Source organism: Phyllobates terribilis, unplaced genomic scaffold (genome assembly GCF_046119375.1).
Source record: "Phyllobates terribilis strain yellow unplaced genomic scaffold, ASM4611937v1 Scaffold_9__5_contigs__length_417890890, whole genome shotgun sequence".
Classification (NCBI taxonomy): domain Eukaryota; kingdom Metazoa; phylum Chordata; class Amphibia; order Anura; family Dendrobatidae; genus Phyllobates; species Phyllobates terribilis.
Window position 1 is genome coordinate 286,063,788 of NW_027362769.1, and position 22,017 is coordinate 286,085,804.

Genomic DNA, 22,017 nt, shown 5'->3' on the forward strand with positions numbered 1-22,017 from the left:
AAAATAGTTTTTATTGTGTAAAAGCGCCAAAACATAAAAAACTATATAAATGTGGTACTGCTGTAAACATACTGACCCAAAGAATAACGCTGCCTTATCAATTTTACCACACGCGGAACGGCATAAACAAAAAAAAAAACAACAATTCCTGAATTGTTGGTTTTTGTTTATTCTGCCTCCCAAAAATCAGGATAGAAAGTGATCAAAATATGTCACATGCCTGAACATGGTACCAATAAAAACGTCAACTTGTCCCGCAAAAAATAAGCCGTCACATGACTCTGTCGGCTGAAATATGGAAAAATGTTAGCTCTCAAAATATGGCGATGCAAAAACTAGTCTTTGCAATAAAAAGGGTTTTTTAGTGTGTGACAGTTGTCAATCATAAAAACCTGTCACGGGTGTGTCAGAGGTGACAGACAGTCGCCCTGCAATGGTTTGCAGGAGATCTCCACTTTTGGCAATGCAGACAGCTGCCTAGATAGGAGGCTGTGTTTTAGGACCCAGCGACTACCTCCCTTTAGTCTGGGTGTATATATACCTAGTGTGTCTAGGTGGGCGTCGCCGGTTATACTCATTTCTACTTGGAACTTGGCTGAAGCAGCATCACATCCTCTCTGGAGTCTTAGGCTGTGTGCCCTGTTGGAGTTCTTCTAAAGCTGAGTTGTTGTTCCCCTGTGTTGTCTTCCCCTTTTGTCTTTAGAGTGCTAGCGGAGGTTGACTAGTGCTCATCTCCTTCCTCTCCCAGCTATAGCCTTACGCCAGGGATAGTAGGGCGAGGCACGTGATCGGCGACAGCTGTGGAGGCTGTATAGGGACGTTAAGGAGAGACAGGGTGACGCTAGTCCAGATTAGGAGGTCACCTCTTCCCCCTTTCCCTAGTGTCTGGGCTCCCTTTCCCCTCTGTGTTGCACTCACACCTGGCGTGACAAAACCCTATATGAATCTGGTCTCGCTGTAATCGCACCGACCCGAAGAATAAAGTCGTCTAATCACTTATACCGCACAAGAAACGGGGTGAAAAACTCTAGGGTTAGGGTTGTGCTAGGGTTAGGGTTGTGCTAGGGTTGGGATTTTTTCAAAAGTAAAAAAATAAATAAATGATGACGATATGGCGACTAGTGTTGAGCGCAAGTGCTCGCTACTTGAGTTTGCATCAGGTGCTTGGGTATGCACCGAGTATCGTGGGTGCTCAAGTGACATGCTCGAGTCTCCGCCCCATATGCTTTGCGGCCCAAAAAACTCGCGGGGATTGCCTGCAGTGCAAGAGCGATCCCCGCATATTTTTTTTGGGTGTCTAACAACCGTGAATCATGCGGGCAGGGACTCAAGCATGTCACTCGAGCACCCACGATACATGGTGCATACCCGAGTACACGATGCAAACTCAAGTAGCGAGCACCTGCGCTCAAGACTAATGACAACTTATACAATATGATGACCTAATGTTATCAATTTCTGTGTCATACTGCTGAGTTCAAAATGTTCAATATACCCCTTGATAAAATCCTTGACGGATGTAGTTTCCAAAATGGAGTCACTTGTGGGGGGTTTCCACTATTTAGGCACATCAGGGGCTCTCCAAACGCGACATGGCATCCACTCTCAATTCCAGCCAATTTTGCGTTCACACAGTGCTCCTTCCCTTCTGAACCCCGCCGTGCGCCCAAACACTGTATTTTCCCCACATATGGGGTATCGGCGTACTCTGGAGAAATTGCACAAAAGTTTTTGGGGTCCATTTTATCCTCTTACCCTTGTGAAAATAAAAAATTTGGGGCTAAAACATCATTTTTGTAGAAAAGTTAGATTTTTTTTTATTTTCACGGCTCCATGTTATAAACTTCTGTGAAGCACCTAGGGGTTCAGGGTGCTCACTACACATGTAGATAAGTTCCCTGAGGGGTCTAGTTTCCAAAATGGTGTCACTTATGGGGGGTTTCCATTGTTTAGGCACATCAGGGGTCCCCAAACGCAACATGGCGTCCGCTAATTATTCAAGCAAATTTTACATTCAAAAAGTCAAATGGCGCTCCTTCCCTTCCGAACACTGCTGTGCGCCAAAACAGTGGTTTTCTCCCACATATGGGGTATCGGCTTACTCAGGAGAAATTGCACAACAAATGGTATGGTGCAATTTTTCCTGTTACCCTAATGGAAATGCAAAATTGGGGGCTGAAAAACATTTTTGTGGGAAAAATGTGAAAATTTTATTTTGACGGCTCAATGATATAAACTTCTGTGAGTCACTTGGGGGTTCAAGGTGCTCACCACACATCTAGATAAGTTCCCTGATGGGTCTAGTTTCCAAAATGGTGTCACTTGTGGGGGGTTTCCACTGTTTAGGCACATCAGGGGCTCCCCAAACGCAACATGGTGTCCGCTAATTATTCAAGCAAATTTTACATTCAAAAAGTCAAATGGCGCTCCTTCCCTTCCGAACCCTGCTGTGCACCCAAACAGTAATTTACCCCCACATATGGGGTATTGGCGTGCTCAGGAGAAATTGCACAACAAATTTTGGGGTCCATTTTTTCCTGTTACCCTTGCAAAAATAAAAAATTGGGGCCTAAAGTAACCTTTTTGTGAAAAAAGTTAAATGTTCATTTTTTTCTTCCATATTCCAAAAATACCTGTGAAGCACCTGAAGGGTTAATAAACTTCTTGAATGTGCTTTTGAGCACCTTGAGGGGTGCAGTCTTTACAATGGTGTCACTTTTGGGTATTTTCTGTCATAAAGGCCCCTCACAGTCACTTCAAATGTGATGTGGTCCCTAAAAAAATGGTTTTGTAAATTTTGTTGGAAAAATGAGAAATCATTGGTCAACTTTTAACCCTTATAACTTCCTAACAAAAAAAATTTGGTTCCAAAATTGTGCTGATGTAAAGTAGACATGTGGGAAATTTTATGTATTAACTATTTTGTATGACATATCTCTCTGATTTAAGGGCATGAATATTCAAAGTTTGAAAATTGCGAAATTTTCTAAATTTTCGCCATATTTCTGATTTTTTCACAAATAAACGCAAGTCATATCAAAGAAATTTTACTACTATCATGAAGTACAATATGTCATGAAAAAACAATCTCTGAATCAGGGGGATCCATTGAACCATTCCAGAGTTCTTACCTCATAAAGTGACAGTGGTCAGAATTGTAAAAATTGGCCCGGTCATTAACGTGCAAACCACCCTCGGGGGTAAAGGGGTTAAGAGGGGTTTATTGTTTCTTTGGTTTACTGGTTTATGGACCCTTTCCAGTTATCTTATTTCTGGTCTACTTGGTTAATCACTTATGCCTGGCTTCTTGTCGGGACCTGTGAATACTAATCAATGGTTGAGTGATGCTAAAGACGTGTTCTCTGAATTTGAAACTGATAATAATGGTAATTCCAAACCTTCCCTCAGGAATCTATTTACTGACCTCTTAGAGGCTTATAAAAATAACAGAAAGTCCTGGTTGGAAGTCCAGTCCCTTGAAAATTACATAAAGCAAAATATAGTCCCAGGGGGTCTTAGGATACACATTTTCCCTTGTCCCAAGGTGCAGCTCTGAGGCACTACTTAAAAAGTGGGAAAGAGAGTCAATAACATCATCTGTCCGGTTTATGCAGCTTTTGCTGGAGGAGGAGAAAATTACATTAGAGAAGTCCTTAACCAGGCTACAAGGTCTGATTGATGAGACGCTAAAGTATAAGGCTGAGCCTGACTTTAGTAACAGAGAAGAAACACTTAAAACATTTGTACAATGGTACAAGATGAATATAAGAGACAGAAAGCATAAATGATTTATTAAAGATCTTAATGAATTTAAAGAAAAGCGAGCCTACCGGTTTATATCTGAGAACCCAGCACCACAAATAGATATTTCCTCGTCAGACATTGAGTCATCTGATTGTGAGTCTCGTGGCAATAAAGGAGGGGATAATAGATATAGAGGGCGATTTATGAGGGGCCAAAATATAAGATGACAGGGAGGCATGCAAAGAGGAGGTGGAACCTTTCACCCATGGCATACGGCTCCTACCTCCTCATCATCATAATCCTCTTTTTTAGAGGCAGGGAGGCAATGCCTTATGATTTACGGGACAGGACACGTTCAAATGATCTAACAAAATGAGTAAGGAAGTGGACCATTATGGTAGGAGGGGTGAAGGTGAAAATCAAATTTATAATCTGTCATCCCACACCTTTACAGAAACAGAAAGGAGAGTCTTTGCATTAGGACTCTCTTTTGTACCTACCACCAGGGCTGTGGAGTCGGTAAGCCAAACCTCCGACTCCAACTCCGACTCCTCAGTTTCCATGACACCGGACTCCAGCTCCGACTCCACGACTCCGACTCCCTCATACATGACTCATGTTTAAGTGATAAATTTACTGTAGCACAGATTCATCTCAGCTAAGCGTCTAGACCCTTAGATCAGGAATAGAACAGACATTTATAGGACATTTCATAACTTTCCCAAATTCTTATGAAAAAAATATTCCCCACAAACTGCATTAAACTATTGTACCCAATATATTATATATTTTAGGAGTTGGAGTCGGTCAATTTTATACCGATTCCGACTCCACCAAAATGGACACCGACTCTGACTCCAACTCCACAGCCCTGCCTACCACTAAGTTTGACTGCTTCAACTGAACTAAGGATATTAATTTGTTCATACGCAAGTTGTAATGGCGTAAGTTTTTCAGCAAAAATGCTAAACAAAAATGTGAACAATTATCGATAACACCAGAAGAATTACCGGACATTAAATTACTTGCAGAACTATGGGATGAAGGAGACAGGGTTATAATAGAGGGCCCGTATTTGGATTTGAAGTTGAAAAGCACCAAAATGCCACCCCTGGGAGATTTTGGGGAGATTGATATCTTTTCTAAACTTGTGACAGAGGAATTTGCGAAAATCAGCCCGAAAGGGGGAATGTCATCAAATATATCTATGGAGGAGAGGGACGCAATATCCGGTCTAGAATGAAACACTGGAATAGTGATTAAACCTTCTGATAAGGGGAGGATTATCGTAATAATGGATAGCGATAAATATTATATGATGTGTGGAGCTATTCTATAGGATGAGAGCACTTATGAAATCTTAAAAAAGAGCCCAGGAGTGGAGTATGCTAAGAAACTCATGTATTTTGGAGGAGGCACTAAGACCAGGTCTCATCTCCAAAAATGAATTTAATTTTCTGTATCCAAAATACCCAGTGACAGCTACTTTTTACTCACTACCGAGGATTCATAAAGGGCTGAACCCGTTGAAGGGTCGGACAATAGTATCTGGCATTGATGCTTTATGCTTTATCCCGGTTTACTTGGACCGGATATTACGCTTTTTTGTCACTGCCCTACCCTCCCATCTGAGGGACACTATGGACCTGATTAATAAACTTGAAAGTATGATCATTGAGAAGGAGGATATTTTGGCCTCGATCGATGTGGAGTCGCATGCAGCGTTCCACTGAGTCCCTTGCACTCCGTTTGGGGTGCGCATTGATGCACCTCCTTTGTCCAATGGTTATCCCTTGATGAACCCCTTACCAAGGAAGGGGGAAATGCGTTGGGTCTTGTTTTTGGAGAGAATACAACAAGATAAGTACTACCTTGCTTGTCACTGTGTATTGAAAGGAGACCATATGATATGATGCAATTGTGCATCATGTTCCTATTTAAGAGTTGAAATACCATTACTAATGGGTCCATGATTTATGGCTGCTATGATTATTGAATATCCATGATATGTTATTATGCAATTGTGCATCATGTGAAAAACTAATATTCATGGATCCATGACTCATAGCTGCTACAAGTATTGTATATTGTAAATACTATTATTTCTTGTGGTTGTGGAATAACTATTTACCCTATCAATTTGTAAGCGTCATATTGCTATATATCTCCACCCTAAAGGATCTATAGTTGGGGGGGGGATAATGTTGTGTCACTTATAGTGGGATTTTGCAAACTATCTCTACCTGTCTATCCCCTTTAGCCTGACATTCCCCTGAGCACTGCAGGGCCCAATAGGGATAGGGCTAGTCGACGATGAGCGGGGGTACAACGATACAGTAGGGTTCGCATCCGCTGTCAGATAGGGATGGAAATAGAGCCAGAATTAGGCCCCAAGAGACAAAACTACTGACTATCACTAAATACTGTCTGTCCCATATCTATTAAAATATCCTAAGCGGCACCACACTAGTGTATTTTTCTATATAGGTAGACGCTATATATAAGGTGTAATGGGGACCAATAGTATCAGCCTACACGAAGCAGGGGCGCCAATCCTGTTCATTAAATAGGGTGCCAAGCCTCGCAATCAGGTAGGGGAAAAATTAGGACCCGGATAGGGATTTATCAGATCACCTAGTTCCCCGCTGACTTTTTATTAATATATTTTTTGTATTGTGTGTTTGTGCATCTGTGCGGTGGTATATTGGTATTTTAATATATTTAATAAAGAGTAATTTTAAAAGGGGTTTAGTGTTTCTTTGGTTTACTGTCCTAAATTAAGGCTATCAATTTTGAAGCATAAGATAACTCCTTTACATGATATTTTCATGATTCCTGTATTCTCATTCTTATAGTAATATTTCTCTTTTTACAGACAGCCCTTAATCTGTTCTACTTGACCATTATTGGGCACGGATTGTCGGTGGTATCACTTCTGATATCTTTAGGAATTTTCTTTTACTTCAAGTAAGTGATTATATGTAATTATACTAAAGAAATAAATAAAAATAAATATTTTTATTACTCAACCTATATTACTTGGTTTTTAATAATTCTTCTAGTATAAATTTTCTAGACACCTTATGGTTTCTGACTGGGCCAAGTCTATGTTGTTTTTTTTTACCCTGTTGACCCTGTTGAAATCAATACCACATTGGTTTATGACAGGTAAAGGCACCTCTCCTTTAAATTTTGAGTGCAGACCAATTTTTCTATATTTAAGGGGAACCTGTCACCTGAAATAATGCTATTAACCTGCAGATATGGGGTTAATCTGCTGGTTAATAGCGCTATTATGCTGTAACCGTGCCGCCGGCTGTGACTGATAGGCGGCCCAAATGCAGAGCCAGTGTCAGTCAGTGCCAGGGGTGCGGTTACAGCCGTCGCTCTATATACACAGAGCGGTGACTGAACCCGCGGCAACCCCGCCTCAATGACTGAAACCGAATGCTGGCGGGGAGAATAAAATTCATTTTCACCCTTTCTGCATTCGGCTTCGTGCAGGCGCCGGACAGCATAGTAACACTGTTAACCTGCAGATTAATCCCATAACTACAGGTTAACAAAGTTATTTCTGGTGACAAGTTCCCTTTAATCTTAAGCTATCAACATATGTGAAACGGATGTAAAAAAGTTAATGGTTTGTTAAAGTGACTATTAAAGCGGTTGTCCTCATTCAGAAAATACAAGTCTCTAGGCGCAGTTCGGAATTAAAAAAAATTGCTTTACTCACCATTACCGGGTCCACTGCTCAAGTTCCACCGCTGCTCCCGTTATCTGATATTGGCTACAGCGCTGAAGGCACGCCGACTGTGCGGCAGGCAATCAGTGAGCTCTTGGCGCTGCCTACGTAGACACAACGCCCCACTCAGAGCAGCTGAGCTCACTGATTGGCGCTGTGAAAGTGGTGTGCAGCCACTGTCAGACACGGGGAGCAGCAGTGGAGACTCAATGGTGGACTAGTAGGCAAACTGCACCTAGGAACCTGTATTTTCTGATATTGGACAACCCCATTAAAGTATACCTGTTGTTTCAGGTGACATTATAGAATAAGCCATTATGTATATGTACATTTGAAGTAACACTATTTCTGGACATAACATGGTTTACCTCATTCCTTACTAGTTTTCTAATTATAAAGCCTGAAAATGGGAAAACTGTCGTGCCAGGTAGTAACTACCTACTAGCTGTTGTATCTCATAGCTGCTAGTGGGTAGATGTTGATGTGTCTCATGTACTGTACACATAGCAAGCCGAAGAAGAAGAAGAAGAAGAAGAAGAAGTGTGTGTGTGGATAAATTCAGGATCACCAAACTAAATAACAGTTAATATCAGCTGCCTCCCCTTCAGCTGTCCAGCCATGACAGGTTCACCCATTTCATTTTTTACCTTGATTGACTATTCTTAACATCAGAACTACTGCTTGTACTCTTATTCTTTCATCTTGTATTACCGATGGCTGTCTAGAAATATTTGCAGCATCTGCAATTTATCTGCAATATTTATTGCTATTTAGCATACATCTGTGTTCTCATTTCTCAATGATAGCAGTCATTGCATGTTTACTATTTGCTGCATGGTACATATGCATTTCTATATGAATTATACACTTGGCATCACTATATTTTAGATCTTGAATGCTCAGTCTGCACAAAGGTAATACTAGCTCTATAGGGGCTACTATATTGAAAATGTGTCATTTGTTCATAATATTATGCCAGTTGAGTGAGCCAGTGGAAGGAGGGTAAGAGCCCTTACACGGGCTCTTGGAATGATTATGCCCTATTCCTGTGGGCTTTTTAAATGTTTTTAATCGTTAGTTTTGTACTGTATCTATATAAATAATAAACTTTATTAACTGTTATTTAGTTTGGTGATCCTGAATTTATTCATGCACACTTCTTCTTCTTCAGCTTGCTATATTACTACATTGAGTGTGTTTTCAGTGATCCCATTTATAGATCGGTTGTGCCCTCAGTCCCTTGTTTTCTTTCCTCGTATACTGTACACGGAGACATGAGGGAATCCCATTTTCCTGTCTCTTTGTAGTTCATGTTCAGAAGTAGCAGTACTGAGCAATGTAGCTGTAAATCCAGCACTGGGATGAAATGAAACATACATATACTTCAATAGTCAGCTGTAATCTGAATCCTCAGTAAACTGCAAGTCCATCTTTTCTTGAGCAAGACAGATTTTAACAGTGTTTCTGAATCAATTATTAGTCCATAAAACAGGGAAGAGGAAAGAAGTGGCTCATAAGAGGAAAAAAGAATTATATTTCTCTTATAAGATATATTTGAAGTTTTTTATATTTTTGCTTGTACTATTGATTTATGCATAGTTAATTGAAATGACAGTGACCATTTAGGGCTTGTTCACATGCTGCATTTTGCCACGGGGAAAAAAAATGTTTTACAGTACCAGCAAAGTGAATGAGATTTCTGAAATCTCATGCACAGCTGATTTTTTTTTCTTGCAGATTTGAAACAGCAAAGTGTTTTTTTTGTTTGTTTTTTTAAATCTGCAGCATTTCAATGCTTTCAGCAGGTTTGCAGTGTTTTTCACCTATTTAAATAAATGTGAAAAAAAACGCAAGTAAAAACACACAATGTGCGTATTTCATGCAGCATTTTTCCTGCTAACACTTTGATTTTTACTGTAGAAAAATAGCTGCAAATACTCAACGTGTGCATATATCCTTACGCTCAATCTGGAATTGTCTCTCCTAGTGAGGTGGATTCTCCACGCAGATGTAGCAGGATAGTAAATGGAGGAACCGAACTGGAACTATGGAATCCGATGAAGCAGAGTTGAAGCTAAAGCAACAGACGTATTAAAATTGTAATGCACAAGGAAGCAGAGCAGATGTAGTAATGAGGAACTAGGGTGGCAGAGCTGAGCTGCACGGAAAGTTCCGAGGCAAAGCTGGTCTGGTGGAGTAGCAATTAACTCTTCATTGAGGAACTGGAGTAACAGAGCTGGCACAGTGTCCCCCAAGGTTTTTGCATAATAGTGTCTCCCAAGGGTGTTATGTTTAAATTGAAGTTGTCACCAGGTTTTTTCTGCCTCATTTTAGAGCAGTAATAAGTATGGACAGAAACCCTGATTATAAAGCTGGATCACTTACTGGCCTTCTTTCTGTAGTTTTGATAAAACCCCTTATTATCTGCTTTCCCAGCAGAATAGCACATTTAAATAAGCCATGTAGCAGAGCTAAGTTTGCAGCATAGTGTAATATTGCAGACCTAGTACAGTAAAAAGCAACATTGACTCAACAATGTAACGGCTGAGTGCAAGTCAAAGCTAGCATGGTGGACGCCAGCTACCTAAATATTCAGGTACTGTCCTGTGATGTAGCCGAGCCGAGTTTGCAGCAGAGTCTATTTTTACAGAGTTATCACAGCAGAACATCACAGTCCTGAGCCAGTTTATGTAGCCTCAGAGAGTGATGCGGCAACACAATGTGCCAAAAAGCAGAGAGGGCTAGTCGAGAGGAGGAGAATGCAGTGCCCACCGCTGGACTCAGGATAGGGATATATTGTAAAAGCTTGAGTTCTTTACAAGAAAAGTCCACTAGAACAAATTGCCCTCATGTATAATGAGAGAAATGGTGAGACAAAGGCTGGTTTCACACGTCTGTATATTTCCGGTACCGGAGATATCCGTGTCCGGTGTGTCCGTGTGTGTCATACGTGTGGCAAACGTGTGCCGCATCAGGATCACACGGACCGGCGCCTGGAAATCAGCGCTACAGTTAGCACTGTTCCCAAGCGCCGGGTGCTGAATACTGCCCTCATCATGGTTCCCTGCCGGCGCTGCGATCAGCACCAGCAGGGACAATGATGAGGGTAGTAGTAGTCTGCTCCCGCAGTCTCCCTGTGTAAAAGTAAGAATAAAATAATAAAATCCATATACTCACCTGTCCAGAGATGTCCCCCGCTGTAATCCTCTGATGACAGCTGAGCTCAGGAGCGGTGTTCTGTCACTCACTGAGCTCAGCTCCGGAGTGGCTCATTCTCCCCAGCTCCTTATTTTTACACAGGGACACTGCGGGAGCAGACTACTACTACCCTCATCATTGTCCCTGCTGATGCTGATCGCAGTGCCGGCAGGGAACCATGATGAGGGCAGTGATCAGCACCCGGCGCTTGGGAACAGCGCTAACTGTAGCGCTGATTCCCAGGCGCCAGTACGTGTCACACGGATGTCATCCGTGTGGGACTTTTTGCAGACCGTGCATCCGCAAAAAAACAGACATGTCAGCGTGTGGAGCACATGGACACACGGTCCGTGGAAACAAACTGACATGTGCGCAGATCCATTCACTTGAATGGGTCTGCGTGTGTCAGTGTCTCCAGTACGTGTGGAAACTGTCACCACTCGTACCGGAGATACTGACATGTGAAAGAGCCCAAAGATGAACTCAAAGATCACAATTTCAGTGCCAAACACACCAGGTGAGACCTGTGAGTCAAGCAGAGTCGGGCAGTGAGCGGCTCCCATGGATCCATCAGCTTGACTGATTCTAGTCACATTGTTCCCGGATCCCTGTTCAAAGTATGTTTTCATGGATATTTGTAATGACGGAACCTGATTCTGATATTTGCTGCTTGTTCGGGCGGCACAAGTCACATAGCAGCACAAGTCATGTGACAGCACAAGCCACATCACCGCACGAGCCACGTAACAGCTTCTCTTTCACTGTTATTTTTATTGAGAGCAAAGTTTTAGAATTAAAAAAGTGAGATAGTAAACGGACTGAAAACAGCAGTTACAATAGATCAAAAAAGGCTTTATAGACCATTGCAGCTGGCAATAAACAGGAAAAATATGAGAAAATTAGTAAAACAATAAGGGTCATGGAAAAAATGTGGTCGGACATGTTTAGGTTAAATATTACACTGTATGACAAGAAAGGGCTGGGTTACTCCATCTAAACTATAACATAGAAAAGTGATCTCAGACCAGTAAGATAGAAGTGTGAGGGGAAAGGGAAAGGATTCCCAGGGGATGGAATAAAGATGGAGGGTAGATATCTAGTGTGAGGTATATGCTGTGCCTGGAGAAGAAATGTATGCCAGCCAAGGAGACTATCTGGGTGACCATGTACCAGAAAACAAGGTTTTTCACTTTCTCAAAAATGGTGTTATTTATGCTTTTGCAATTATTGGTTTAGTGTCCAAAATATGTAATGACTCACAGTGCAGGTTTTGTAGGGCGCTACATTTATTATTTTGTATAGTAGCCATTCTCAAGGGTGTCATTTTATGTTTTTGGATAATTTGTCACCAGGGTTTTGCTGCCCCATCTGAGAGCAGTAATTAGTAGGGGCAGAAACCTTGATTCTAATTTTGAGCCACTTATTAGGCTTGTTGCTGTAGTTTTGATAAAACTTTGCATTTTATTTATTTTACTCACTTGTATAGTGCCATTACTTTCCACAGCGCTTTACAGACATTATGGGCACTGTCCCCATTGAGGGTCACAATCTAAATTACATCAAAGTGGGAGGAAACCGGAGAACCTGGAGGAAACACACAAACTTGGGGAGAACATACAAACTCCTTGCAGGTGTTGTCCTTGGTGGGATATGAAATGAGGGCCCCAGTGCTGCGAGGCCACCATACTGCCCATCTACTGTAGCTCTCCTAATCCTCTCAGTGGTGAGCTTCTGCTATGTAGTTCTCAATATTTATGAGCTCTAGCCATCCACGCTCCCCACCAGAGATTGGCAGATTCCTGCCTCTGCACAGTGTGGGCAGAGAGCTGTCAATCAGTGGTGTGAACAGAGTTAGACCAATCTCATCATTGAGAATCATAGCAGAGCTGAAGCAAATAAAACAGTCATTTTATTAAAAGTACAGCAACAAGCCCAGTAAGTGACACAGTGCTGGAATCGGTATTCTATTTCATCAGAGAGATAGGTACAAAGAATTCCGGCTGGGTCCAACTTTATAAGTACCTTATATTAGGTCTCAATAATAAATGCATTCCAATAGCTCTTGATTCAGCAAACTGCTAACCTTAGTCACTCTGATGAGAACCTAAGTCCATTTCCCATTTAGAGACCTTGCTAAGTGTAACGGGTCTGGGAGGCGGAACCTCTGAGCAACTATACAAGGGGGCGGTCCTTGTAAGGAAGCGGGTGGCTCCCAGGGAAGACGGGCAGGTAGTCACGGCAAGTGACAGGGACAGTCTCTGGGTAGAAGGGCAGGTAGTCACGGCAAGTGACAGGGACAGTCTCTGGGTAGAAGGGCAGGTAGTCACGGCAAGTGACAGGGACAGTCTCTGAGAAGAAGGACGGGTACTCACGGCAAGTGACAGGGACAGTCTCTGGGTAGAAGGACAGCAGGCAGGTGGCTGGTGAGCGCTCCCAGGTGAGCGGGCGAGAGTCTTTGGACAGGCAGGTGGTCACGGCAAGTGACGGCAGAGCCTCCAGGTAGGCTAGCAGCCAGGTAGCAGGTGAGCGCTCCCAGGTGAGCGGGCAAGAGTCTCTGGACGGGCAGGTGGTCACGGCAAGTGACGGCAGAGCCTCCAGGTAGGCTAGCAGACAGGTAGCAGGTGAGCGCTCCCAGGTGAGCAGGCAAGAGTCTCTGGACAGGCAGGTGGTCACGGCAAGTGACGGCGGAGCCTCCAGGTAGGCTAGCAGGCAGGTAGCAGATGAGCGCTCCCAGGTGAGCGGGCAGGCTGGTCCATAGACAGACTGACAGGTGTCGGAAGGCAGACCGTCGGACCGCAGGCTTGCAAGCAGGTAAACGGATATCAGGCAGGTATCAAGCAGGAATCTGGCAGGTGACTGGCAGGTAACTGGCAACGGGACCTGAGGGCTGAAGCAGAGTGAAGGCTTTGCAACAACATTGCTCGGGCACCTCCATTTTGGAGGAGGTGCCTTAAATATGGGAGGTCCTCCGGCAATTGGCCGGGGACTCCTTAGGACGGCGCGCGCGGTCCCTATAAGAGAGGGGGAGCGCGCGCGCCCTAAGCACACTGCCGGGGAAGGAGCGCGTGCTGGAAGCAGCGGGGAGAGAAGCGCTGGAGGACGCCGCGCCAGGAGCGGGGAGGTGAGAGGGACGGTGTCTCTGCCTAGTACGGGGCAGAGACGCCGATGCTACACTAAGGTGCAGTATGGAGAATTAATCAAATAGGAGTAAGTTTGGGATCATTCTGGAGGCATGCAAGTGGAGGATAAGTGGCTTTTGAACTGTGTTAAAGATAGGGGATCAGTTATGTTCTTTTGAAATGGAGAAATAAAACGGTGTACAGTATTACACAGTTTAATTGAATTTTGAGGTTTTACAACTACAAATACAGTACAGACCAAAAGTTTGGACACACCTTCTCATTTAAAGATTTTTCTGTATTTTCATGACTATGAAAATTGTGCATTCACACTGATGGCATCAAAACTATGAATTAACACATGTGGAATTATATACTTAACAAAAAAGTGTGAAAAAACTGAAAATATGTCTTATATTCTAGGTTCTTCAAAGTAGCCACCTTTTGCTTTGATGACTGCTTTGCACACTCTTGGCATTCTCTTGATGAGCTTCAAGAGGTAGTCACCGGAAATGGTTTTCACTTCACAGGTGTGCCCTGTCAGGTTTAATAAGTGGGATTTCTTGCCTTACAAATGGGGTTGGGACCATCAGTTGTGTTGTGCAGAAGTCCGGTGGATACACAGCTGATAGTCCTACTGAATAGACTGTTCAAAAAAGCAACTAAGTAAAGAAAAACGAGTGGCCATAATTACTTTAAGAAATGAAGGTCAGTCAGTGCGAAAAATTGGGCAAACTTTGAAAGTGTCCCCAAGTGCATTTGCAAAAACCATCAAGCGCTACAAAGAAACTGGCTCACATGAGGAACGCCCCAGGAAAGGAAGACCAAGAGTCACCTCTGCTTCTGAGGATAAGTTTATCCGAGTCACCAGCCTGAGAAATGGCAGGTTAACAGCAGCTCAGATTAGAGACCAGGTCAATGCCACACAGAGTTCTAGCAGCAGACACATCTCTACAACAACTGTTAAGAGGAGACTTTGTGCAGCAGGCCTTCATGGTAAAATAGCTGCTAGGAAACCACTGCTAAGGACAGGCAACAAGCAGAAGAGACTTGTCTGGGCTAAAGAACACAAGGAATGGACATTAGACCAGTGGAAATCTATGCTTTGGTCTGATGAGTCCAAATTTGAGATCTTTGGTTCCAACCACCGTGTCTTTGTGCGACGCAGAAAAGGTGAACGGATGGATTCTACATGCCTGGTTCCCACCGTGAAGCATGGAGGAGGAGGTGTGATGGTGTAGGGGGGCTTTGCTGGTGACACTGTTGGGGATTTATTCAAAATTGAAGGCATACTGAACCAGCATGGCTACCACAGCATCTTGCAGCGGCATGCTATTCCATCCGGTTTGCGTTTAGTTGGACCATCATTTATTTATCAACAGGACAATGACCCCAAACACACCTCCAGGCTGTGTAAGTGCTATTTGACCAAGAAGGAGAGTGATGGGGTGCTACGCCAGATGACCTGGCCTCCACAGTCACCAGACCTGAACCCAATCGAGATTGTTTGGGGTGAGCTGGACCGCAGAGTGAAGGCAAAAGGGCCATCAAGTGCTAAGCATCTCTGGGAACTCCTTCAAGATTGTTGGAAGACCATTTCTGGTGACTACCTCTTGAAGCTCATCAAGAGAATGCCAAGAGTGTGCAAAGCAGTCATCAAAGCAAAAGGTGGCTACTTTGAAGAACCTAGAATATAAGACATATTTTCAGTTGTTTCACACTTTTTTAGTTAAGTATATAATTCCACATGTGTTAATTCATAGTTTTGATGCCTTCAGTGTGAATGTACAATTTTCATAGTCCTGAAAATACAGAAAAATCTTTAAATGAGAAGGTGTGTCCAAACTTTTGGTCTGTACTGTAAGTCGTTCCAACCAGCCTACTCCAAAATTTATAGTCTGAAGTTTTCAGTCTATCTTTGAAACCAGAAATGTAGGCTAAAATTTGGGCAGGGTCGGACTTCCATCAATATAGTGACTCCAAACACACATAAAAATAGTTGTGAGAACACAAAATTTTTGTTCTTTTGAAATTGTTAGATCAGTTTTTGGATTTAAGCCCTTTGTTTATTTCTTTATTTCTTCATCAAATAATGTAAAAATTAAAATTGTGCAGTTTCTAGAACGGTGCCAATAACTCTGGAGTTCAGATTATATGTACTGTACATTCAACATAATATGCCAATAAGAATAGAAATGTGCTTGTTTCGCTGCTTTGTTTAGTTAAAAATTAATTTGCTTTGCAAAATGATCAATAATCATTTAATTCAAAAGGGTATAAAAGTAGCTATGTACTTTTAATAAGGAATCCGTCTAAGTCAAGTTGGCAATGTATGATCGGTGTGTATACTTCTACTAGGAGCCCAAACAATCGGAACTGCAAAGCATATTGTCCATACAGAATTCTTGAACGTTTTTTCCAAGAATGTAATAAAATGGCTTCCGTCACATAATTCAAACAGCAGCTTGTGCTAGTCATATGTCAGAGTAGGCTGCCGTCTAAAGAAACCGCTCCCTGAATCAGTGTCTGAATAGACAGAGAAGCTGTAGCGTAAGCATACATACCTCCACAAGCTGAGAAGGACTGTGAAATCAGAAGAAATATATGTTATACTCAACTGACTGACCACAAAGGAATTTTTCTCTAACCTCAGTCTTCCATATGCAGTTAGCAAAGAAGTACATTTATTTGTTCTCTTGTCACAGTCCTTCTCCTCAGCTCATGGAGGTATGTGTGCATACGATAGAGCTCCTCTGTCACTTGAGACATAGGTCTCGGGAGCTGGGTTTCTTCAGACAACAGCCTATCTTAACACGTGATTAGAATGGGCTGCCATTTGATTTATGTGATGGGGGACATTTTACCACATTCTTGGAGAATCTCTTTAAGCTTCCTTGAGAATCCTGTTTTGCCAGTCAACTTCATAATGATGTGACTGGTAAAACTTCAAAGTGCAGCCTTTCCATTCATGTAATCAACAAGGTTGCAACAAACAGCAGGACAACCATTTTCCATATACCCTGTTAGGACATATGGACATCATAGAAAGAGTGTCTTGAGAGGGAGTTCTATTATCCACAGCAGAGAGAGCATCTGTAAAGAGGAACAGATTGATTCTATTCTATAAGATTCAACTGAACATAGTGTTATATGATGATACATTAGTTTGCAGTGGCAGCTGCATGAGAAATGATCATTATATCTGTCCTCTATCCCCCCCATCCCAGTTTTCCTTGGCTATAGCAGCAGATTACTAGTGAGCCTTTATTTAAAAAAATAGTTGTACTGTTTGGGTATCCCCTTTAGTACTATTTTATGGACTATATTGGTCACAGTACTAGATTATTGATAACAAGTATTACTTTATTACCTATATTTATGTGTGCACTGTATTTCAGAATTGTGTTAACTTGTTTAGTACGGTATTAAATATAACTTCATTTCATTTCAATCTTTCCACTTTAGAAATTTAAGCTGCCAGAGAATTACTCTTCACAAGAACCTTTTCTTGTCCTTTGTCTGCAATTCGGTTGTCACCATAATTTCATTAACAGCTGTTGCCAACAACCAGTCATTGGTGGCTACCAACCCAGTAAGTCAAAACTAAATCTGTGTAGTTGCATTATTATTTTGTCTTTAGGTCACAATGCCAATAATGTTATGTAATAATTGCAAAGGAAATGATCTTTCATGGGAAATATATATCATGCTTTAGGAGTTCAATGATAAAAATACTGGTTGCCTGCAGCCCGCCACTTGTGGAGCTATGCTGGGGATATACAACTGTGATATATGCTGAGCGCTGTATGCATGGCGCCTCAGGTGGTGGTCTGCAGTATCTCTCAGAGCGGCATGCAGTGTGCAGGCAGCACAATCCTCCATGAGAGGCACCACCCAATGAGTGTCTGCTCTTGGAGAAGATAGTGTTGCTGCAGCGCTGGCCCCTAGAGTCCAGAGCAGTTCTGGTCCTGACTCTAGCCAGTCAGCCACAGCATCGTTATGTCCTGTGCGGGCAGACACGGCCTGAGTCACAGTGACTGTAACTGAACACCCCATTCACCCCTGAATGTATGTATCAGTCTGTATGTGTTTACATGTGTTTATATTATGTGAATGTAATAAGCATTTATTGTACAACATGTGTGGGATAGATGTGTGTACACAGATATATAACGTATGTACAAGCCCAATTCCAAAAAAGTTGGCATGCTGTTTATAATGTAAAGAGACAAATGCAATTATTTGGAAATCTCTTATCGCAATATTTTATTCACAACAAAACACAAATAAGAAGGTGAATATTAGACATTTTTCCATTTCATTTTAAAAAATTGATTCATTTGGATATTGATGGAGGCAACACCTCTCAAAAAAGTTAGGACAGGGCCATGTCTACCATTGTGTAGCATTCCCTTTTCTTTTTACAACAGTCTGTAAATGTCTGGGAAGTGAGGAGAACAATTGCTGGCGGTTTGGAAGAGGATGTTGTCCCATTCCTGTCTAATGTAGGATCTTAGCTGCTCAACAGTCCTGGGTCGTCTTTGCTGGATTTTTAGTTTTCATAATGAGCCAAATTGGTGAAAAGTCTGGGCTGCAGCAGCAGATTCATCACCTGAACTCTTATCCACTATATGTATAAATATAAATTATATATACAGCCATGGCCGAAAGTGTTGGTGCCCTTAAAATTGTTCCAGGAAATGAAGTAATTGTCCCAGAAAATTATTTAAATTACACATGTTTTGCTATACACATGTTTATTTCCTTTGTGTGTATTGGAACCAGGGCTGTGGAGTCAGAGTCTGAGTCATGGGGTCGGTGTCCATTTTGGTGGAGTCGGTATAAAATGGACCGACTCCGACTCCTAAAATGTATAATAAAGTGGGTTCAGTAGTTCAATGCAGGATGTGCTGTAAATTTTTTCATAAGAATTTGGGAAACTTCTGAAATGTCCCATTGCTGTCTGTTCTGTTCCTGATCTAAGGATTTAGGCTTTTATGCTTTTATTTGAAATGAATCTGTGCTGCACTTTATGTACATGCTCAATAGTGAGGCAGGGCTGAGGAGTTGGAATCAGGAGTCAGGGAAATTGAGGAGTCGGAGTCTGAGTAGGAGTGGCCAAGTAAGTTTGGCTTACTAACTCCACAGCCCTGATTGGAACAACACAAAAAAATTAAAAAGTCAAATTAGACATAATTTCACACATAACCCCAAAATGGGCCAGACAAAATTATTGTCACGTTTCCCAAATTATGGGTAAACAACTTTGTTTCAAGCATGTGATGCTCATTCAAACTCACCTGTGGCAAGTAATTGGTGTGGGCAATATGAAAATCACACCAGAAACCAGATAAAAACAGTAAGAGGAGAAGAGAACTGTCTGAGGAGTTGAAAACCAAAGTTGTTGAAAAATATCAACAATCTCAAAGTTACAAGTCCATCTCCATAGATCTTGTTGTTCCTTTATCCATGGTACACAACATAATTAAGAAGTTTACAACCCATGGCACTGTAGCTAATCTCCATGGATGTGGATGGCAGAGAAAAATTGATGAAGGGTTGCAACGCCGAATAGTCTGGATGGTGGATAAGCAGCCCCAACCAAGTTCCCAAAAAATTCAAGCTGTCCTGCAGGCTCAGGGTGTATCAGTGTCTGCGCGAACTATCAATAGACATTTGAATGAAGTGAAACACTATGGCAGGAGACGCAGGAGAACCCCACTGCGAACCGAGACATAAAAAAGTTATACTGTAGTTTGCCAAAATGTACGTGATAATGTCAAAATCCTTTTAGGAAAGCATCTTGTGGACAGATGAGACCAGGATAGAGCTTTTTGGTAACATCATTCTACTGTTTACAGAAAACAGAATGAGGCCTACAAAAAAAAGAATACAGTACCTACAGCCAAGTATGGTGGAGGTTCAAAGATGTTTTGAGGTTGTTTTGCTGCCTCTGGCACTGGGTGCCTTGACTGTGTGCAAGGCATCATGAAATCTGAAGAGTACCAAAGCATTTTGGGTCGCAATATGCCCAGTGTCAGAAAGTTAGATTTGTGTCCTAGGTCCTTCCAGCAGGACAATGACCCCAAAAATAATTCCCGAAGCACCCAGCAATGGATGGAATCAAAGCGCTGGAGAGTTCTGAAGTGGCCAGCAATGAATCCGGATCTAAATTACATTGAACACCTGTGGAGAGATCTTAAAATTGCTGTACCGAAAAGGCATCCTTCAAATATGAGAATCCTGGAGCAGTTTGCAAAAGAAGAGTGGTCCAAAATTCCAGTTGAGAGGTGTAAGAAGATTGTTGATAGTATAGGAAGTGATTGATCGCAGTTATTTATTCCAAAGGGTGTGGAACCAAATATTAAGTTGAGGGTGCCAACAATTTTGTCCTGCCCTTTTGGGGTTTTGTGTGAAATGATGTCCAATTTGCCTTTTTTTCTCAGTTTTTTTGTGTTGTTCCAGTGCACACAAAGGAAACAAACATGAATAACAAAACATATGTAATTGCAATAATTTTCTGGGAGAAATCATTTTCTGGAACAATTTCAAGGGTGCCAACACTTTCACCCATGATTGTATGTGTGTGGTTAATTCACTGCTGTTATATATTTATGTATGCATATTGTATTTATTTATGCAGTTCATTTACTACTGGTATATACATTTATATGTCTGTATGTTTGTGGTAAATTCACTGGTGTTATATGTTTATGTATGCAGCATATACATAATTATGAATGCACTTTATTCTCTGCTGGAATTTTTTATGTTTGAACTTTATTCACTGCTTGTATATAGTTGTGGGTGTTTTTTTTCTGGGATTACATATTTAAAGTTATTGTCTCCTTTCAATCAAGTTTTTCCTCTAAGCTCCGTTAGTAGCAAAAAAACAAACTGTGGTCACTTACCCTCCCCGGGTCCAGTGCTGAAACTCCACTACTTCCCAGGTGTCTGTTGTCTGCAGTGCTGACCTCACACCAACAGCGCAGCAGCCAATTAATATGCTCATGCATTCCTATAATGAGAAAAAAAGCCTCACTGTGTCGTTCAATATCAGGACCGTTCACAATATAGCGTTGCTGCTCCAAGGAGAACCCCTGACCCACGTTAAAATATGAAGAAAAATTCCAAGTGTCGGCAACTAAATAAAATCTTCAAAGCTTTATTTCAAAACATTCAGGCACGAACTACCCTTGATCACTCAGTTCACTAGAGTCTCGGGTGGTGAGGATAGGCTGGGCTGCCGGTAGGCACCAGGTGCCACTCCAGGACAATCCCTGGAACAGCAGCAGCTGACCGGAGGGTCAGAGGCACGAGTATGCGGTACAGGAGGGCAAAGACAAAAATGTGGTCAGATGGTCTGAAGTCGGGGCAAACAGCACAGATTCAAAATATGTACGATTAGGCAAGCCGGGTCAGTAATGGGAGAAACAAAAACGCACAAGCACAAACTGGACGCTAGCAGAGCAAAAGTTAAATGTTCATTTTTTTCTTCCACATTCCAAAAATTCCTGTGAAGCACCTGAAAGGTTAATAAACTTCTTGAATGTGGTTTTGAGCACTTTGAGGGGTGCAGTTTTTATAATGGTGTCACTTTTGGGTATTTTCTGTCATAAAGGCCTCTCAAAGTCACTCCAAATGTGATGTGGTCCCTAAAAAAATGGTTATGTAAATTTTGTTGGAAAAATGAGAATTCGCTGGTCAACTTTTAACCCCTATAACTTCCTAACCCAAAAAAATTTGGTTCCAAAATTGTGCTGATGTAAAGTAGACATGTGGGAAATATTATTTATTAACTATTTTGTGTGACATATCTCTTTGATTTAAGGACATGAAAATTCAACTTTTGAAAATTGCAAAATTTTCATCAAATTTCCATTTTTTTTCACAAATAAAAGCAAGTCATATCGAAGAAATTTTACCACTATCATGAAGTACAATATGTCACGAAAAAAACAACCTTAGAATCAGTGGGATCCATTGAAGCGTTCCAGAGTAATTACCTCATAAAATGACAGTGGTCAAAATTGTAAAAAAAATTGGTCTGGTCATTAACATGCAAACCACATTCGGGGGTAAAAGTCTTCCAGGAAGCTTTTATTACAGGTTATCTCCCAGAATGTATGATGATGGCAGTGGTTGTAGTTATTCTTAAACAGGGTAAGGACCCATGTTACAGACCCATCTCCTTACTTCCAGTATGTAAGGCGA

At 41.8% G+C, this 22,017-nt stretch overlaps 1 protein-coding gene across 2 annotated transcripts in view; it reads left to right on the plus strand.

Annotated features, from left to right (window-relative positions):
• The window catches only part of CALCRL (calcitonin receptor like receptor), a 172,176-nt gene that overhangs the window by 125,750 nt on the left and 24,409 nt on the right, over positions 1–22,017 (plus strand). For both annotated transcript variants that reach the window (XM_073647858.1, XM_073647857.1), the window contains 2 exons: positions 6,620–6,711; positions 17,269–17,395. In XM_073647858.1, the coding sequence (XP_073503959.1) occupies positions 6,620–6,711; positions 17,269–17,395 (219 nt within the window). The remainder of the gene's footprint in view (positions 1–6,619; positions 6,712–17,268; positions 17,396–22,017) is intronic.